The sequence below is a fragment of the Schistocerca americana genome, chromosome 2 (assembly GCF_021461395.2).
Source record: "Schistocerca americana isolate TAMUIC-IGC-003095 chromosome 2, iqSchAmer2.1, whole genome shotgun sequence".
NCBI classification, from domain to species: domain Eukaryota; kingdom Metazoa; phylum Arthropoda; class Insecta; order Orthoptera; family Acrididae; genus Schistocerca; species Schistocerca americana.
The window spans coordinates 649,211,372-649,230,549 of NC_060120.1; the positions used below are offsets into that span (position 1 = coordinate 649,211,372).

General features: G+C 46.6%; 1 protein-coding gene across 1 annotated transcript in view; it reads left to right on the forward strand.

Annotated features, from left to right (window-relative positions):
• The first annotated feature begins 13,459 nt into the window (after positions 1-13,459).
• LOC124595862 overlaps positions 13,460-19,178 on the forward strand; it is a 36,890-nt gene continuing 31,171 nt past the window's right edge. The window contains exon 1 of the mRNA XM_047134769.1: positions 13,460-13,558. Within this exon, the coding sequence (XP_046990725.1) occupies positions 13,511-13,558 (48 nt within the window). The 5' untranslated portion in view covers positions 13,460-13,510. The remainder of the gene's footprint in view (positions 13,559-19,178) is intronic.

Consider the following 19,178-nt stretch of genomic DNA (forward strand, 5'->3'; position numbering starts at 1 on the left):
TGCAATGTTTTTAAAGTCATGGATGGTTGGTTGGTTTGGCGGGAGGGGGACCAAACAGCGAGGTTTCGGCTCCAACTGATTAGGGAAGAATGGGGAATGAAGTCGGCCGTGCACTTTAAAAGGAACTATCCCGGCATTTGTCTGAAGCTATTTAGGGAAATCACGGGAAACGTAAATCAGGATGGCCGGACGCGGCTTTGAACCTCCCGAATGAAAGTCCAGTGTGTTAATCACTGCGCCACCTCGCTCGGTTTGAAGTCGTGCGCGTAACTAAAACGCTACGGAGCGAGATGGTGCAACGGCAATACGCTGGATTCGTATTCCGGAAGACTGTGGTTCAAAATCTCCATCCGGCCATTGCCCTAAATCAGTTAAGGTGACTGCCGAATTGGATCTTTCGAAAGACATGGCTGATTTGCTCGCCCAGTCCGAATTTATGATGTCTCTATTGACTTCGGCGTCGATGGGACGTTAAACACTGATCTTTCTTCTTTTCTGAACATCACCTCCGCGTTATAAAATAATAAACTCACTAGCGGTCGCTTTCGTGGATCCCTCTCGTCGATACATGAGTCGTTGCACGTTTTGTATGTCTTAGTTCGCCGACTTTGTCGGACAGTATGCATTTAGAAGTACAGTGATGGTCTCCGATACGAACACAGCTAAGGAAACATAATGGAACAAATGAAACTTGACATGTGAGACTAAGGAGGAAATTGTTTTACTTAAATCTGAGAATGTACCGTTGACCATCTCCGAAAGATTAAAACACGGTTGTTTAATTTTCCACAATATCCGAGACGATTGAAAGACTACGTAACTAGTTCGCGGTAAAGATCATTGTTCCTTGAGATTAAGGAAATACCTGCAAGTAACCAGAATGAATTATTGCCTCTGAGTGGAATGTACGCTCTTTTCAAACTTCCTGATAGATTAAAACTGCGTTCTGGACTCGAATCGAACGCGGGCGGAAATGCTCTTACCGTCTGAGCTATGCAGCCACGACTCGTGGTCCCCATTTTAACGGATCAAATTCTGCCAGTACCTCAGTGCTACTTTCGAAACTTCACACAGGCTGTCCTACCGGTCGAGCACAAATTGAAGAAATGGATTCGCCAAGAAATGACGTGGACACAGCTAGGTCAGAATAACACAGTGACTGACAGCTAGTTATTTACAGAATAGCTACCATAGTAACAACCAATCACAGCACGGGTTGGGTCACACTTTCTGCCCTGTGCACAGTTCTCGTATCTTTCTGCTGCCTCAGCTGCCGGTTACCAGACAGCATTGGACGACAGCTGCCCTCCGTGACATAATTGTTCTTACTTGTTGTTATATGTTTTGTTTCTCAGTGCAGTGTGAAACTGCTTATGAAAGTGATCGACTACTAGCGACCCGGCCCGGCTTTGCAAGCGTAGCACCAACTACATTGACTGAAAAAAAAAAAAAAATCGCAGAACCATGAAGAAGGCGCGCGACATAAACGAAAGTTGGTAGACGTATGTTTCTGCATCAAAAAAATGACGTCTATTCCAATTTCGCGTCAGTCCCATAAAAGTTGCCCCAGTAGAGCCACTATGAGGATGCAAATCAGGTTTGTTTTAAACACACGCTGTAATGGTCGTGAACGATAGTTACCTTTGAGATTGGACATGGTGAGTTGGTGTTAGTCACGAAGCCATTTAAGACGACAGACACGTCATTATCGACACACCACTGAGTTTGAACGATGACGATGATATTTGGTTTACGGGGGCTCAACCGCTTGGTTATCAGCGCCCGTAAAAAATCCCAATCTTTTCAGTGTCCATTCTCACCACTTTCCCGAGTGATGATGAAATGATGTGGACAACACAAACACCCAGTCCGCGGGCGGAGAAAATCCCCGACCCGACCGGGAATCGAGCCTACGAGGCCGGCCAATGTGGCCGAGAGGTTCTAGGCGCTTCAGTCTGGAACCGCGCTGCTACTACGGTTGCAGGTTCCAATCCTGCCTCGGGTATGGACGTGTGTGATGTCCTTAGGTTAGTTAGGTTTAAGTAGTTCTAAGTCTATGGGACGTCTGGCGTGAGGTCAGTCGCTTGACGGCGCGTTTCGGCGCGGGCCCGCCCGTTGCCGGCGCGCCGTAAGGCACGGAGGCTCGTACTGGGGCGTATCGCTTTCCAGTCGGGCGTGCCGCGGCAGTCCTCACTCGGGGAAGTGAAGCGTCTCTTACAGCCTCTCCTTCCCAAGTAGCTCTTTCCGCCTTCCCGTGGTGCCAGACGTCAAGCTCGGCATTCTGCCTTGCGTCAAAAGGGAGAGCTGCGACCCAACCCGATGCGAAAGCGAAGGGTGCGTGGCACAGGGGGAGCTGTGTCGAGGGACCGAACACCAGTCCCTTTCTGTTCGCAGGGCACAGACCAGCAGGTGCTCTGCATGCCGGCGACCTCGTTCGTCGGCGCGGGATCGCGGCGCGAGTCGGCAAGGGTGCTTCGCCGCGCCCCTGGGTAACCGGGGCGTGTTCTGCCAAACCCAGGAGGTGGTGACATCGCCTGGGCTAGGTTAGATGGGCCCAGACCGCCGAACGACTGGGGGACCGACCCACCACCTGAGTAGGAGTGGGTCCTTGGCCTTCAGGTGGAAACTCGGGCTAGTAGGCGGCGAAGGGCGAGGGGTGCATCCGCCTCTCCGGAGTGCGGGGTGCACTTGCCGAGGAGCGTCGAGTGAAATCGTCGACGACGAGGCCTTCGACGGGGACCAGTGCGCTGGCAACGGCGCGCTGAACCCTGCAGCTCAGGAGTGCCCTTGACCTAGGGGCGAGGTCGGTGGGCGAGCTGCAACAGTCCCCCCCCATGCCAGAGGAGCCGGTCCGGGGCAAGAGACGGGCTCCCAACTTTTTCACTCGTCAAATAAATCATGGCTGACCAAGAGACGAGTGAGTCGAGTGTTATTTCGAGGTGTTCGACACTTACTGTTCCCACCCCTGAAGAGGGCCTGGGGCAGAACGCAGAGAACGTGACAGAATGGCATACTAAGATAAATCAATTGTTGGACACTAGTATCAAAAACGGTAAAATTAGTAACACAGCAGTACTCTCAATTAAGAAGGAGCTCGCCGCCTGGGCTATCGCTAGCGCGAAGCTCGAGGGACGACTCGAGGAATTGGAAAAGGAAAATGAACGACTACGGAAACAGCCCACCAAAACGTGGGCAGGAGTGGTCGCACAAGCGGCCACCAAAGCACAATCCACAAAAGAGACAATTGAAAAGGTATCCAAAAAGCCTGACACGGCTGTCTTCTTAAGACCCCTGCCAGGCCAGGATATCAAAAAAGTACAGGAATTATTTACAACTACCATAAATCCTGCAGCAGACAAAATAAAAATAAACAAGGTAAAGGCAACAAAAAACGTTGTTATAGTAGATGTTGCGACTGAAGAGGACAGGGACAAAATATTAAAACATGAAAAACTCAAAAAGGTTGTCAAGTGTGAACCGCCCAAAAAGCGGAATCCCTTAGTAATCCTATACGACGTACCCACTGCAATAAACGAAAACGACATCTATGAGACAATAAATCAACAAAATTTTGAGAACATGAGTCTGGACGATTTCAAAAAAGAGTTCAAATTACGATTTAGAACTGGACCCAGAGAGCGCGATGTTGTACACCATGTAGCTGAAGTTTCGGGGAATATGTGGCGTAAGCTCACTACTATGGGCAGAATCTACATGGGGTTCCACTCGATAAACGTTAGGGACTACCTTGTAGTTCCCCGGTGTCATAATTGTGGAGACCTCGATCATGTTCACAAACACTGTGAGCGAAAGCCGGCTTGCTCCAGGTGTGGTGCAGAAGATCACACCAGGAAAACGTGTGGCAAAACAGGGATATGTATCCCTTGTACAAGACGAGGAAAAAAGAACTGTAATGCCACGGGAAGAAATTGCCCCACATATAGGTTATTAGAACAGAGACTTATCTCGAGAACTGATTATGGCTGAGTCCATATCAGGCGGCAGGAAGCCTAAGAGAAAGTCTCCGAGTAAAAGGGCGAGGGATGCACTAAGGGCCAGCAGATTTAGGGAGTTCTTACAAGGAGTTACCAATATCCGAATCATGAAAGTAGACACGAAAGATGCTGGTGTACAAACGGACCCCTGTGGTTACATTGGTGCTTCCTCTCCCCCAAGACGGGGACTAGGGTCGCTTAAAGAGCTAGAACGACCAAAAGGGCATCCTGTGGCAAAACCACAGACGAACGTACCAGAGAAACAAGACATACAAGTCAATGTAATAGACAGTACATTTTCCTCTACCAACTCTGGTATACAAAAAGGTTTGGGCGTAGATCCCAAAAGGGTATACCCCAACCTAGAACATGCACTACAATTAGCACGCCTGGAGGAGCCGGCGGTCCTCACCACAGCCCTGAGGCATGTGGTACGTGTCGGTCATGAATACGGCAGAGACGTCACCTTCTCGGTGATGGAGGCTGTCGACAGAATACAGCTGAAGACAATGAATCTCCCCACCGACTTTGGAGCCCTGCGTGACCTGATCAAAAAAGTATTTGACAGACGAAATGAGAAATTTGATCTAGATGAACTTTACAGTCAATCTGTCATAACAAATGGAAGAATAGCCCACGACTGGAATAAGAACTGGCCCGAATCACATATAAGAACATATTATGCACGAGACCCATTTAAACGTAGGACAGATTAACTCACATAACAGCAAATTAGTCATGCAGGAACTCCGCAGAGTCGTGGAGGAGAGGAGTCTGGATGTGCTCTGTTTGCAGGAACCATACTCCCTGGCTGGGCGAATCCCATTTGCGGCAGCAAGTTGGCAGGTCATTCACAGTGGAGCAGAACCCAGAGCAGCTATAATGATTATCAACAAAGCGCTAAGAGCCACAGTTCTCTCCCAGTTTTCCGACGATCACTGCAACGTCGTGGAACTACAAACACCAGCTGGAGTACTGTACATCATAAACATGTATTTCCAGTACGGCCGGACAATAGATGAATTCCTTGACAAGCTTACACAAGTAACCACGGCGTTGCGGGGACGTCGATGTGTTATTACAGCAGACATAAATGCCAAGTCCCCCCTGTGGTTCAGCGGCACACGAGATGACCGAGGAGAAAAGGCTGAAGAGACCATCATGGCGCTACAGCTAATGGTCGCCAATAAGCAAGGAAACCCGCCCACCTACGCAGGAGGTGGGGGCGAGGGCACCAACATTGACGTTACATTGGTCACGCCCAATCTCGCCACCAAGGTAACAAACTGGATGGTCTGGGACCAGGTAACAACCAGTGACCACAATCTTATCACATTCTCATTGGGAGACGAAGAATGCCGCTGGGACATGGGGTGGGAGACACAGCTAAACTACAACAGAGCTGACTGGGATCGCCTGGCAAGGGAGTGTGAAATACCGACATTGCCCGACGGTGACGAAAATGTCGAGGGATACGCAGAGGAGCTGGTGAAAGCAGTCGTAAGGGCGGTAAAGGCCGCTGTACCAACCAGGAGGAGAGCCGTAGCGGCCTCTCCGTCACCATGGTCAACCGAGCTGGGACAGATGCGCCAGTCTGTCAGGAGAGCCAGGAGGTACTACCAGCGAAGTGTCGTCTGGGAAGAAAAGCAACGTTGGCTGCTGAGATATAGAGAGGCCAAGGAGCACTTCCAGCAAGAGCTCAAAGCCGTGAGGCTACAGAGCTGGGAAAAGTATGTACAAACGCAACTAGCTACAGACCCATGGGGTGTACCATATAAGTTGGTGCGGGAAAAGATCAGGTCACCCATGGTGTTGTCCACCGTCAGGGATCAGGGCAGGATGACGGAAACCTGGCAGGAGACTGCTGAGGTCCTCCTCCGTGTCCTGCTGCCTGACGATGGCGAAAATGAGGACTCTGAGGCACAACAGCAGATTCGGAGACAAGATCTAGAGGAATACCGAAACAACAATATGGTATATCCCTTCTCCGAGGAAGAAGTAGCTACACAAATAAAAGCCCTTAAAAGAGGCAAGGCTCCAGGCCCAGACGGCATCACCGCAGAGGTGGTGCAATTCCTGGCTCCCCAATTGGTGGCACCTCTCACAAAGTTGTACAACGAGTGTCTGCGGCTCGGGAAATTCCCCCAAATATGGAAAAGGGCTACAGTTGTAATAATCAAGAAAAGTCGAGACAAAGATCCACGAGAACCCAAATCCTACAGGCCCATATGTCTATTAGACACACTGGGGAAACTTTTTGAGAGGTTGCTGGCAGACAGACTGGCAGCACACCGAGTGTTGTGCGGGATGAGTAACAGACAATTCGGTTTCAGGACAGGGAGATCGGCGTCTGACGCCATCGCCCTGGCTGCTGAGGTCTGCGCCTCTACCCCGCACAAATACGTGGTCGGCATCATGGTGGATATCAGTGGCGCCTTTGACAGCCTGTGGTGGCCCTCGCTCTTCTCTCGATTGCGAGAGAAGGAGTGCCCAGCGTCGCTATATGGCTGTCTCAGGAGCTATTGTGAGAATAGGGAGGTCTGGCTATCGTCCCCTAGCGGAAGAGTAAGCAAAAAGATCACCAAGGGGTGTCCACAGGGGTCAGTCCTGGGGCCACTCTTTTGGGATGTTAATATGGAACCTCTTTTGGACAACCTTCAGAACAGCGACGATGTGCTAGAGGGCATAGCCTACGCGGACGACCTCCTCCTGCTGGTTGGTGGCCGTAGCCGCGAAGACTTAGAGCCGAAAATTGAAAGGGCCATAACAATCCTAAGTACATGGTGCCACCTGTCCAAAATGAAGATTTCTCCAACAAAATCTACATATCTACTCTTAAAAGGACAACTAGTTAGAAATCCAACTGTGAGGATAGACGGCTCACCAGTTCTTCGACGCCATGAAGCGCGATACCTGGGCGTAGTCGTCGATGAGAGGTGGACATATACATCACACATAGATACCGTTACACAAAAATCCTTGGAAACATTAAATCATCTCATTGCAATTGGACACAAGCGATTTCACCTACCACCAGAACTAATCAAATTATATCATAATAGCATATTGACTTCAATTGTAGGATATGGATCAGGAATCTGGGCCCACAGACTCACGAGGGTTATGCCTGCCATGGCTGTGAGAAGAGTGCAGCGGAGCATGTTACTAAGATCAGTGGGAGCATACAGAACTACACCTGGAGGAGCCCTAACAGTACTGATGGGGCTCTGCCCGCTCGACATTAAAATCCGGGAGCAGGCAGCATGGTACTGGATAAAAAAGGGAAACAGGGACAAAGTAGTTGAATTGATGGGGATATACGTGGGGAACAAAATTGAAATCAAACGAAGGGGGGAAGAACTTTGGCAAGAACAATGGGATAACGAGGAAACCGGTCGGCGAACACATGAACTGTTGCCCAATATTAGGGAAAGGTTACAACTAAAGCACTTCACACCATCACGAGGACTGCTGCACTTCCTCACAGGTCATGGACCCTACCCGGCATATCTATGCCGGTTTGGGAAACAGGCGACACCAGCGTGTGACTGTGGGGCCACACCAGGCACCCCGGAACACGTGGTGTATGAGTGCCACCTCTTCGACGATGTAGCCGCGCAACTTCGTCAGCAATTACCAAATCACGACACGTATCACCTGCTCAGGCATGAGGACCACTTTACAATCTTGAATAAATTATCTAACGAAATATCACTCAAAGTGATAAGGGACTATTTAAGGAACAACAATTAAGACCTAACTATTCCCAAATTAGACTCTGCGCATTCTAACCTGTTCCGCCGAGGCGAGGACTTGGCCAGCCGCTTTACGGCTGGAATCCGCCATGCCTGGGATTAGGAGGTAGGGTGCGCCCAACTACCGATTGAGACACTCACCAACTTCGACACTAGGTTAAGACAGAGTAGACGTAGGATAAGCTAGGATAGAAACCATTAGTATAGTGCTGCAGCGTATCGAAACTCCGGCCAGCCTGGTGCCAGGGGCACGTTCACCGGGATTAGCTCGGTGAACAAGGCCAACAATGTAGGTTTATACTATTCTGGCACAAATGTAAACGCTGCAGGTAGAAGTAGCTTAGCATAAGTAGAATATAACAATGTAGGAAATAGACAGAAGTGCCCATAGTGTGAGCAACAGAAAAGTAACAAATTGTGTTAGCTGTAGTACTAATATAAAATACAAATGTATCAAATAGGACCCACTAATTGTATAAGGTGGTGGGTTGTTTGTATGATATAAGAATATTGAGAATAAAGAATTTTTTTTTTAAAAAAAAAAAAAAAAAAAAGTCTATGGGACTGATGACCTCAGATGTTAAGTCCCATAGTGCTCAGAGCCATTTGAACCATTTGTAAAAGCAAATCGTCGGGCCGTCTCCGAGTGTCTTGACACTGACGTAGAATGCACCCGCCATAGTTTCACATGGAGTCCGCAGAAATCCGTTCGTCGAGCAGCTGGACAGTTCTGCATGCCCTCGATGTCCATCTGGCCTGTGTTGTGTCCACGTTTACACACGAAATTCAACTACTGCAAGCTCTTCGTGAAGGAGACAAACAACAACGTCTTGAGTTCTGTAATTTCGTTCTTGGCGAGACGGAGGATGACAGTGTTCTTTTACGCTTAGTGTTTAGTGACGAGGCAATATTCCATTTACATGGAAAGGTGAACGGTCATGATGTGAGAATATGTAGTACGGGACAACCACAAGAAGTTGTACAACATTAGAGGGACTCTCCTAAATTTACCGTGTTTTGTACAGTTTTACGGGAAAAGGTGAACGGGCAATTTTGCTTTGCGAGAACACTTACAGGAAGCACATATCTCGACATGCTTGAGAACTTTTTTTTCCCACGTTTGGAGACTGATTCGAACGACTTCATTTACCAACAGGATGGGGCACCGCCACACTGGCACTTCCAGATGGAAGTGCGCAAATTTTTAAATCCAAGGATTAGTGGACGATGGATCCGTCGCACTGATTCAGCCTTACATTACTGACTTCCAAGGTCACTGCAAATGACAATGTGATTCTTTCTTGTGGGGGTTAATATAACTCAATACGTGCTGCAGTGTGGGAACAATCTGAATACCGCATTGACATATGCCGTGCATCTCAAGGGGGGCATACTGAACACCTATGAAAAGGTATGAAACAGAACTTTTTTGAGATCCGATTCATCAAAAAAACAAAATTCATTATGTATGTTTATTAGTTTCAGATATATAGAGGTGCCAAATCGGATGATTCTTTTTGATATACTCTGTATTTTCTACTTGATAATACAGGAAGCACTATGCGGTAGTGAAGAGAATAAATTACTCGTACGGTAGTGACGCTAATACTGTTGGGTTTCGGAGGAGCATTGTTTCTGTAGGTCTACGGAATTCTCTGCAGATACTGGAACGTAATCTGAAAAAATGCGCCTCCATTGCTGGCATACTTCTTTCCGCATTACTTTTCAATGTTGCAATGCAGATCCGAAATTATTATTCTTGATGTGTTTTGTCCACCTTATCTGCAGACCTTCTTTCCTGTTTTGTTGACATTTAAGTTATTCATGGTCGTCTGTATGGCTCACGACGAATCGAAAAATGATAAACAAATGAAACTGAACGTCTGGTTTAAGGTTACGACCAAAGAGGAAAACAAAACAGCTGTCTGTGTAACAAGTAAGACCACGATGGCCAACTAAAAATTACAAAAAATAACTGTTAGTACTACGCAGAGCGCAGTTTACGGACGTGCGTGCTGTCCCTCCAGAGAGAGCTGCGCCCCCTTTCTTCCTCTCCTGTACATTTATATTAACACAGTCAATATTTTTGTGACATCTTTGATCCCTAAAGCATTAGAGCACTGTAATACACGGAGCATAAGGTATACAATCGAACAAAAAATGAATGACAAAAATGGACTACCCATTTTTCCCATGTGGTCTTCATACATAATACAGGGTATCGAAGATGGTAAGTTTAAAAGATATGTAAAAGCAAAAAATTTCAGTGCCAGATCTAAGGAAATGCTGAGCAGCACTGCACTAGAAGAACTACTGATGTCTTTAATACATGGCTCTGAGGACTATGGGACTTAACATCTGAGGTCATCAGTCCCCAAGAACTTAGAACTACTTAAACCTAACTAACCTAAGGACATCACACACATCCATGCCCGAGGCAGGATTCGAACCTGCGACCATAGCAGCAGCGCAGTTTCGGACTGAAGCGCCTAAAGCCGCACGCCCACACCGGCCGGCTATGTCTTAATAAAGTAAATTTAAAAAAGGAGGATACACAAAAGGAAATGGAAACCTCTGAAGATGAATTTACATATCAGAATACGTATTTCAGTGGAAATCCTTCGATGATACGCGACTTACCTTCGAAGTTCAAATCAAATGTGTGTGAAATTTTATGGGACTTAACTGCTAAGGTCCCTAAGCTCACGCACTACTTAACCTTAATTATCCTAAGGACAAACACACATATCCATGCCCGAGGGAGGACTCGAACCTCCGCCGGGACCAGCCGCACAGTCCATGACTGCAGTGCCTGAGACCGCTCGGCTAATCCCGCGCGGCTTACCTTCGAAGTGATGTTGAAGAAATCCAAACCTATGTTTACAGCAAGTGGAGATTTAAAGAAAGATATTTGGCGATGTTGACACACACTTTGAAATTCTGGAATAAAATATAGGAAGGAAAACTTTATTTACAACATTTACAGAAATCTGACAGCAATTCTAACAGTGTAGGTGGAGGAAGAGGAGGAGGATCTTAGTGTGTAACGTCCCGTCGACATCGAGGTCATAAGAGACGGAGCACAAGCTTGGATTGGGGAAGGACGGGGAAAGAAGTCAGGCGTGCCATTTCAGAGGAAGCATCCCGCCATTTGCATGGAGCGATTTAGCGAAATCACGGAAAACCTAAATCGGGGTGGCCGGACGCGGGTTTGAACCTTCGTCCTCCAGAATGCGAGTCCAGCAATTCTAACAGTGGATAACATGAAAGGGAAGCAGTATTTGGGAAGCGGGTGAGACCGGGTTATTGCCCATCCGGAATCAGTCTGTATATTGAGCAAGCTGCCAAGAAAACCAAGGAGAAATTTGGAAAGGTAAACATTGAGTTTTGCCGATGACACCATAATTCTGCCACAGAGGGCAAAAGGCTTGGAAGAGCAGTTGAGCGATGTGCATAGCATCTTTGAAATATGTTGTATTATAAACATCAGCAAAAGTACAACAAAGGTAATACAGCGTAGTCGAATTGAATCAGGCGATACTGGCGCCATTAGGCTGTCAAGTGAGACACTAAAAGTAACCGAGCGAGGTGGCGCAGTGGTTAGCACACTGGACTCGCATTCGGGAGGACGACGGTTCAATCCCGTCTCCAGCCATCCCGATTTAGGTTTTCCGTTATTTCCCTAAATCGTTTCAGGCAAATGCCGGGATGGTTCCTTTGAAAGGGCACGGCCGATTTCCTTCCTAATCCTTCCCTAACCCCAGCTTGCGCTCCGTCTCTAATGATCTCGTTGTCGACGGGACGTTAAACACTAACCATCATCATCACTAAAAGTAGCAAATGAGTTTCGCTGTAACTTGAGATGGTCGAAGTAGAGAAGTGTAAAATCGGGACTGACAATACTAAGAAAAATTTTCTGAAGAAAATAAATTTGTTGACATGGAATGAAAATGTACGTGTTAGGTAGCCTTCTTTGAAAGTGTTTGTCCGGAGTGTAGACTTGTATGGAAATGAAACATGGACGATAAACCGTTCAGGCAAGAAGAGAAAGAAAGCTTTTGAAATGTGATGCTACAGAACAATGCTGGAGATTACATGGATGGGCGCAAGTAATGAAGAGGTACTGAACAGAATTCAGGAGAAAAAAATTGGTAGTACAATTTGACGAAAAGAAGGCGTGGGTTGATAGGACACTTTCCCACACATCAAGGTATCACGAATTTGGAACTGGAGGGTGTAGTACCGTACATTATCGACACTGCCGGAGCCGGTGCCTCGAAGATTCCTGCGGAGGCCACGACCGGCGGTTTCAATATCGCCCCCGATGAAGAACCTCAAGGCTGCCGACCAATGAAGACCGCCAGGCACCTGGGCACCAGTCCTCTAGTCGAGGTTAATTTTTGTTGCTAGTTGGTGCCGAAAGTTACATTGAGTTGTTGATAGACGTCCCGGCAAACATTCAGTGTACTTAGAGCACGTCCTTGTCGGGCCTCAGCCCCGAGCTGTCAACAGCGTAACATTTCTTCACCCACTAGCTGAGTACAATATATTTATTTAATGTGCACTGGTATCAAATGGTTCACATGGCTCTGAGCACTATGGGACTTAACTGCTGAGGTCATCAGTCCCCTAGAACTTAGAACTAGTTAAACCTAACTAACCTAAGGACATCACACACATCCATGCCCGAGGCAGGATTCGAACCTGAGACCGTAGCCTTCGCGCGGTTCCAGATTGTAGCGTCTAGAACCGCTCGGCCATCTCAGCCGGCTGCACTTGTATCAATTAATCTTTTGCTTACCTGACCAAATTCCTAAGGCAACAGATCCCTTTGGTCGTCTTCGATCTATTTATCATTATCAGCGAAGACGTAACTTTGGGCTTATCACAACATAACGGTTACCGACATGCATTATAAGAGGGAGACAAAAAATGGTTCAAATGGCTCTGAGCACTATGGGACTCAACTGCTGTGGTCATAAGTCCCCTAGAACTTAGAACTACTTAAACCTAACTAACCTAAGGACATCACATACATCCATGCCCGAGGCAGGATTCGAACCTGCGACGTAGCGGTCTAAGAGGGAGACAGGAGGGGGTAAAAAATCTAGAGGAATCCCAAGAGATGAATACATAAGCAGGTTCAAATGGATGTAGGTTGCAGAAATTATTCGAAGATGTAGAGGCTTGCACAGGATAGGCATGCGTGGACAGGTGCATCAAAGTGCTCTTCGGACTAAAGACCACAACAATAGCGTAGTGAGTGGTGCTTGCCCAGGTCAGGCGATAAAGCATTTGTCTGCGGAAAGTAAAGGTCCCTGGTTCGAGTCCCCGGTCAGGCATACAGTTTTTATCTGCCTAGAAGTTTCAAAGCATAGGAAAATTTGTCGGTAGACTTGGATTCTACCCTAGCATGTGACGATAAAAGACAAAGTGAGCCCGCCAAGTGTCGAGCACGGTGCGGGAGTGTGACGGCGACCCCAAACAGTGACGGCATTTACGGAAAGTTCGCTGCTCCTGACAGTCGGCCAATTGTGGCGAGTAGCTATGAGGGGTCTTTGGGTGGCGTTTAGCGGATTTCTGCCAAAAAGCGCTGGAAAAGCACGCCGCGCCTCTGGCGGCCGCGGTGAGTAAGCGACGCCCCCCTGGCGGGACGCGCCGGCGGCGGCAAGGACGCGCCGAGCGCTCTTTTATGGCCGCCGACGGACGCCCCTGCCGCAGTTCGGCTCTGGGCTCTGTGGCGACGGCACCGCGGCGACCATGTCTCTCAACACCGCCTTCCGCGTCTCCATCAAGGTGATGCAGCTGGTGAGTACGCGACTAGTTCATTCTCCCCGAATCCATCGCCGCCTGCTGAGAAGGGCGTTGCTGCATCCGTGTAACGCACTGGACCTGTTAATCACGGTGCAAAGAGCGAGCCGTCACCAAGGAAGTGTCACGCGTCCTCATTCTCATGTCCTGGCAGCCTCCTGCTACGTACAGGATGCGTATTTATCTATTCGTTTCGCACTAACCGACAAGAATCATACCCTAATTTCATTTCCTCATCTTCCTGTTTTCTGCTTTCCCAATATTATTTCACTTTCTTCTAGCTTTACCGTTTTGTTTCTGCTGTCACCTAATACTTGATTCTTGAAAGATTATTTCTCAATTTAGATTTTAGAATATCTTTTCTATCCGGTTACTTTTTTCTTTCTGCCCTGAACCAAGATACTATTTTACTTTTTAGAAATTAATCAACTATTTGTTTCGTTGCTGTCTCCTCATACAGTTTATAACGATGGTGAAAAATTGTCCATCTTCAGTTCGTCATTTAGTCCTATTTTTCTGTATACTTTACTAAATTTTCTGATTATTTATAATTTCCCCGCCGTCTTCCGTCTCTATTGCACCCATTACGTCTCTTGCAGCGCTTCTTTCTGATGCCTCAAGTTCTGGATACACTACGACTATATACTGTACAGTGTAAAGTACTCATTGGCATATGAACATTCTGGTCTGACCGCTGTAGTGCACTGACTCAGTCTTGTGTTTCGAAATATGTATTTTAGATACAATACATACACAAAATTACAGCGAATGTTCCAAATAATACCGATATTTCCATAACCCATTTTTACTGCTGAAGTCAGCAGCATTTATAATAATTTCCTCCACCAGTTGCCACTGAGTGTCCAAATCAACAATCTCGAGGGCTTCCATTACGTCTAGGAACGATATTTTGGGTAATTGCACAGTACGTCACTGGGAGCAAATGATGAAATTTATTCTCTTCGTTATTGCCACACTCGTTTCTAACCGCGTGTTGTTAGTTAAACCCAGCAAAATTTACAGCTTACGACAAGAGTGGAAGTCGCTACAACACCAAGAGGGGTTTTATTTGCCACGAATCTGAATCCCTGCATCCGTCTCAGAAACATATTTTGGAACATTTGGTAGATGATTAAGTAATTCGTTGCGTCTCAGGATGTGGTATCTACTTGTCTCTCTACGCTTATTCTCTTTTTCTTGCCTTCTCCTGGAAGAAAAGTATCAACTCGCAAATTTTCGTGCTTCAAGGTTACTATTAAAAGACATTTTTCGTTAAATATAATTTTGTCATTGGACTAGAGTTATTGCGTCTTTATTACTTTTAGCCGGCCAAAATTCACTATGTCTCTTAGTGAATATATGCCTCTTTATAAAATTCAAGGCGACTGAATGCGTGCCGTGTCTATAGTTACGTTTTATTTCTAATGGCGACAAGCCTGCCGCGACAGCCAACGTAAGGGTTTCTTTCTTTTTTTTTTTTTATAAAAAAAAAGCAATCCTTGTAAAGTTACAGTGCATTTAAGTTTCTTTGATCTCCGCCTTCAAAAAATTTGGCCACTGCTAAACAAGTACCCGCCGCGTCAACGCAGTATCAGTATTTACACGTGTTCTATTTCAGATTTCGTTGATTGCACTAGTTCACTTGCACAAGGGTGCGGAAAGAAACTCCCCTTTGCCTCATAAAATGAATCATTCTGGAATTCACTGGACTGACGGCCAGCCACTTGTAGATTTGAACCTTGGTCCTCCTGAACGGAATACTTGTCCCTTGACTCGCAGTTACCTGTTGGCCATACTGCTTTCCCAATAGTTAAAAAGCGGTCATGTTACCTTTGTGACATCTTCGCGCACTTCTCAGGTATCTTTTGAAGCAGTTTTCTATTTCGCAGCTGCTCACATATAATGGTACCCCTATATAGGTAAGAGCCTAACCTAGGCCAACAACTGACTTCAGAGTCCATCACAACACTGCCTTGAGGAGTGAACGTCTACATCTCCACTGGCCTCGCGGCGGACATGAGCTCGCGAGCAAGAGCGTTTGTTTTCACAGGTTTACGAGTATGAGTCAGACTGCCGCTGGAGCAACAGCTGCTGTGTGTTCTTCTGGAATTTCTTTATCACCGCGGCTCCAGCTCACTCCACAGTTCGTGATACACGGCAGCCTACAGACGACGTAGCTCCTACCACAACCGTTGTATTCAGCTTCTAAGTCGAACGGCTCTGACTTCTGGCCTAGAATCTAACCCATCTAGTTATACACACCTAACTGGAACTTGCTCCGGACCACATAGAAACTGCAGCTTATTCTACTGCTGTTCATTTTTAGTTAAGCGCGTTCGGAAAATTACTGACATAACTTGGTTCAGAAACAACGATGGAATTATCCATTTCTTAGTGCAAATCTCTGTATCTGTGAAGCTAGCTTAGAAGCACGAGGACTCGAAAAGTATAAAGATTTCGCTACTTGCTTCTCACCTTATTTATTTTCTATAATAGCGACGAATAAGGAGTTTTCTTTTGCTTAGCCACCACAGTATAGAATGTCATCTAGCGATTAGAGTGCAGCCTTTCTCTACCATTGGACTAGGAGGGAGAGGCTGGAACGGTTCAAAAGAGGAAAAATCCACGCTCGTATTCGGAACTTAATTTGCAGTTCCAGTGCCGGATTCTACTGCTCCACCCACTATACCATCACGACCACACTTCCCTCGGTGTAGTGAGCTAAACATGTACCTATCTCGTTTGTACCACATGGTGGCTTCTCGGGCATAACAGTCCTTGCTGTGTTTTCGTTGTTATGAAAGGAAAGAAGGAAATCTAGGCTCAAATGGCTCTACGTACTATGGGACTTAACATCTGAGGTCATGAGTCCACTACACTTAGAACTACTTAAGCCTTACTAACCTTAGGACATCACACACATCCATGCCCAAGTCAGGATTCGATCCTGCGACCGTAGCAGATGGAGGTCTAGGTTTTACGGTCCCGTCGACGATTATGTAACTGGAGGACAAGCACTGAAGGGGCAAGGCTGCGAAAGGAAGTCAGTAGTGGCCTATTAAAAATAACAAACACAATATTTTCTTTAAGTAAATAAATCACGAAAAGCCTAAATCTGGGTGACTGGACTAGGATTTTTACCCCGGGTCTCGCCGAATTCGAGTCGAAACGTATTAACCACCTCACTCGGTTTTCTTGTTATGTATAATGGTGGAATTGAAACGAGGACAAGAGGGTGGTGCCCAGTCACAGCGCACGATCCTTCCTGCGTAATTTCTGGGAAGCGACTTCTGAGTTAAGTCTACATTTCGAACTAACCGAAAGCAGAAATATTGGCGCCTAATGTTCCGTCGACGACTAAGACAGTCGAAGCGAAAATGAGAATTGCATAAGGATCGAGCACGAAATCAGTTGTGGCCCGAAAATATACAGTGATTGGCTTCAGTCAGTTGCGTTGCTAAAGTCCGACGAGCGGCTGAACGAGGACTGGAACGCCCACACTGCCGAATGCGAACTCAGTATCTTAACTGTCCCGTCGCGTTGCTCAGTCCCGGCAAATGGATAACCGACAGCAGTCCCAAGTACTCTCATTCGACATTACTTTGCGGAAAGGTTTGGGTTTTAATTTGGGCGATTCTGCACAATCTGAAAATCAGGAACAGTACAATAGCAGCTCTTCAACTCTTGCAGACCCAAATGCTAATAGAGAACATTTCTTCTATCATCCGGATTCGAAATGACTCCCTCCAGGTCTGGTGCCCGAGATTCTTAGGCAGTCGGGCTGCAGAGGAGTTTAGTCGGCAAGCGAGGGATTCAGAAGATGCTTGTATTCAACGGCCCTCCTAAGGAAAAGGAAAACGGTTCTCCCTAATGTCAGCTCCAATAGTGTTCGTGCTCAATGAACGTACAGGGTTAAATAGTCCTCTTTTTTTAACGTCCCGGCGCCTACTTGTAGCCTCCACTTTCTTAAATGTTCGGTTCATCATCTGTGTCCGCGTCTTAATTTTTCGACATACAGCCACAAGTACGCAGAAAGACCACCAATGTACGCGTCTGGCCCGGGTTTGTGGGCCATGGTGGTGGCGTACAGAAAGTGGGTGTATTTTGCAGTTGCGGCCTAACACGCCGTAAAACGCTGCTCACGCTAGCGACTGAATGGACCACCCGAGAAACTGGGTCGGGTCTGGCCGTGACAGAACACTCAAGCCACACGCTCACAGACGCCTGGACATGTAGGCGAATCGAACAAAAACACAAACGTGCCGCGGCTCCGCAGATTGCTGTGAATTGTTTTGAAACACTTAATGCAGTTCTTCTAAAGATTGTTGTACGCCACAATTCACGGAGATCTTTATACAACAACAACAACAATAATAATAATAATAACAATAATAATGCAAGGTTATAAAATACCTCTCCGGTTTCGTAAGACGACTGCACTAAAACAGCACGACATAAAACAGACACACATACCAGTGGTCAGAGCGTGTCTCCAGGTTTCCATTCGTACTACGCGCCGTGACAACACACTACTGTTAGATCACGGTGTATAATGGAGCGATGCTTGCATTTTGTGTCATTGAAATCGCTGAAAGTGAGTCAGTTCTGACGGCATGTCGTTCCAAATATCAAGTGAAAGCACCAACAGATAAAGTTATCCATGGGTGGTACAACACATTTCGTGAGACTCGCTGGTCATGTGGTGCGAAGAAAGCAGACTATTCGGAACCGTTAGCAGAGGAGGACCGTGAGCGGGAATCTTTCTCCAGGAACCCGAAGAAATCGACGACACTTGGCGGCGGGACGAGCTCGGTCTGTCGTCCTTTCCTCTCCTTACTCTGTCTCTCACTCACTTTCATCGAACAGTTTACCTAGCTCTATATTTCTTCCTTCCGACGTCCCTTCACTCTGCAGTAGTAGGTACACGTTAGGCACAGTAATGCAGCGTTGATGAAACCACTACCTAATACCTACCACACGGAGCCCGCGTAAATCAAGTTGCAAATCATTTCCAGTAAGTTCATTTTCACAAATTTCGGGCGATAGGAGAATGCAGTTTAATTGCAGTAAGCATTTGAAAATTCTATTAACGTCTTTTTATTTATAAGGAAGCACATGAAATGGCTATCAAGTCAGTGTTTAATAATGCAAATGCTCTATCATTCCAAGTTCACTGTTTATCCAACATATTTCTCACGTAAAAGCAGCCAGATTCCTGCAAGTCCGACCTGATTAATTTTGCGATCTTCAGTCACTGACTCATCATTATTAGCGAGTTGAACATTCGGTCGTTTTAGTGGTTTTCTATGTCAGAAGTGCTCGCCACAGTATTCCATAAAGAACACGGAATATGCCACGCGGAATTGTGTCTACGACCAAAAGATCACACGCTTATAAAACTTCAACTATTTTTTTCAGAAACATCAAACTTTCCTCAAAATGTTCGTAAATTAAGCCGCCTTAGTCACGACACGTTTTAAACGCAATTAACTCACTAGTTCATTTTACATATCATTTTCACGGAGATATCTAGCATGGTGTTACCCCGAAGCAGGTTAGCGAGCAACTCTCTCGATGCTCCTCTCGTCTCTGCCTATCCACTTCTCTGCGTGCGGGA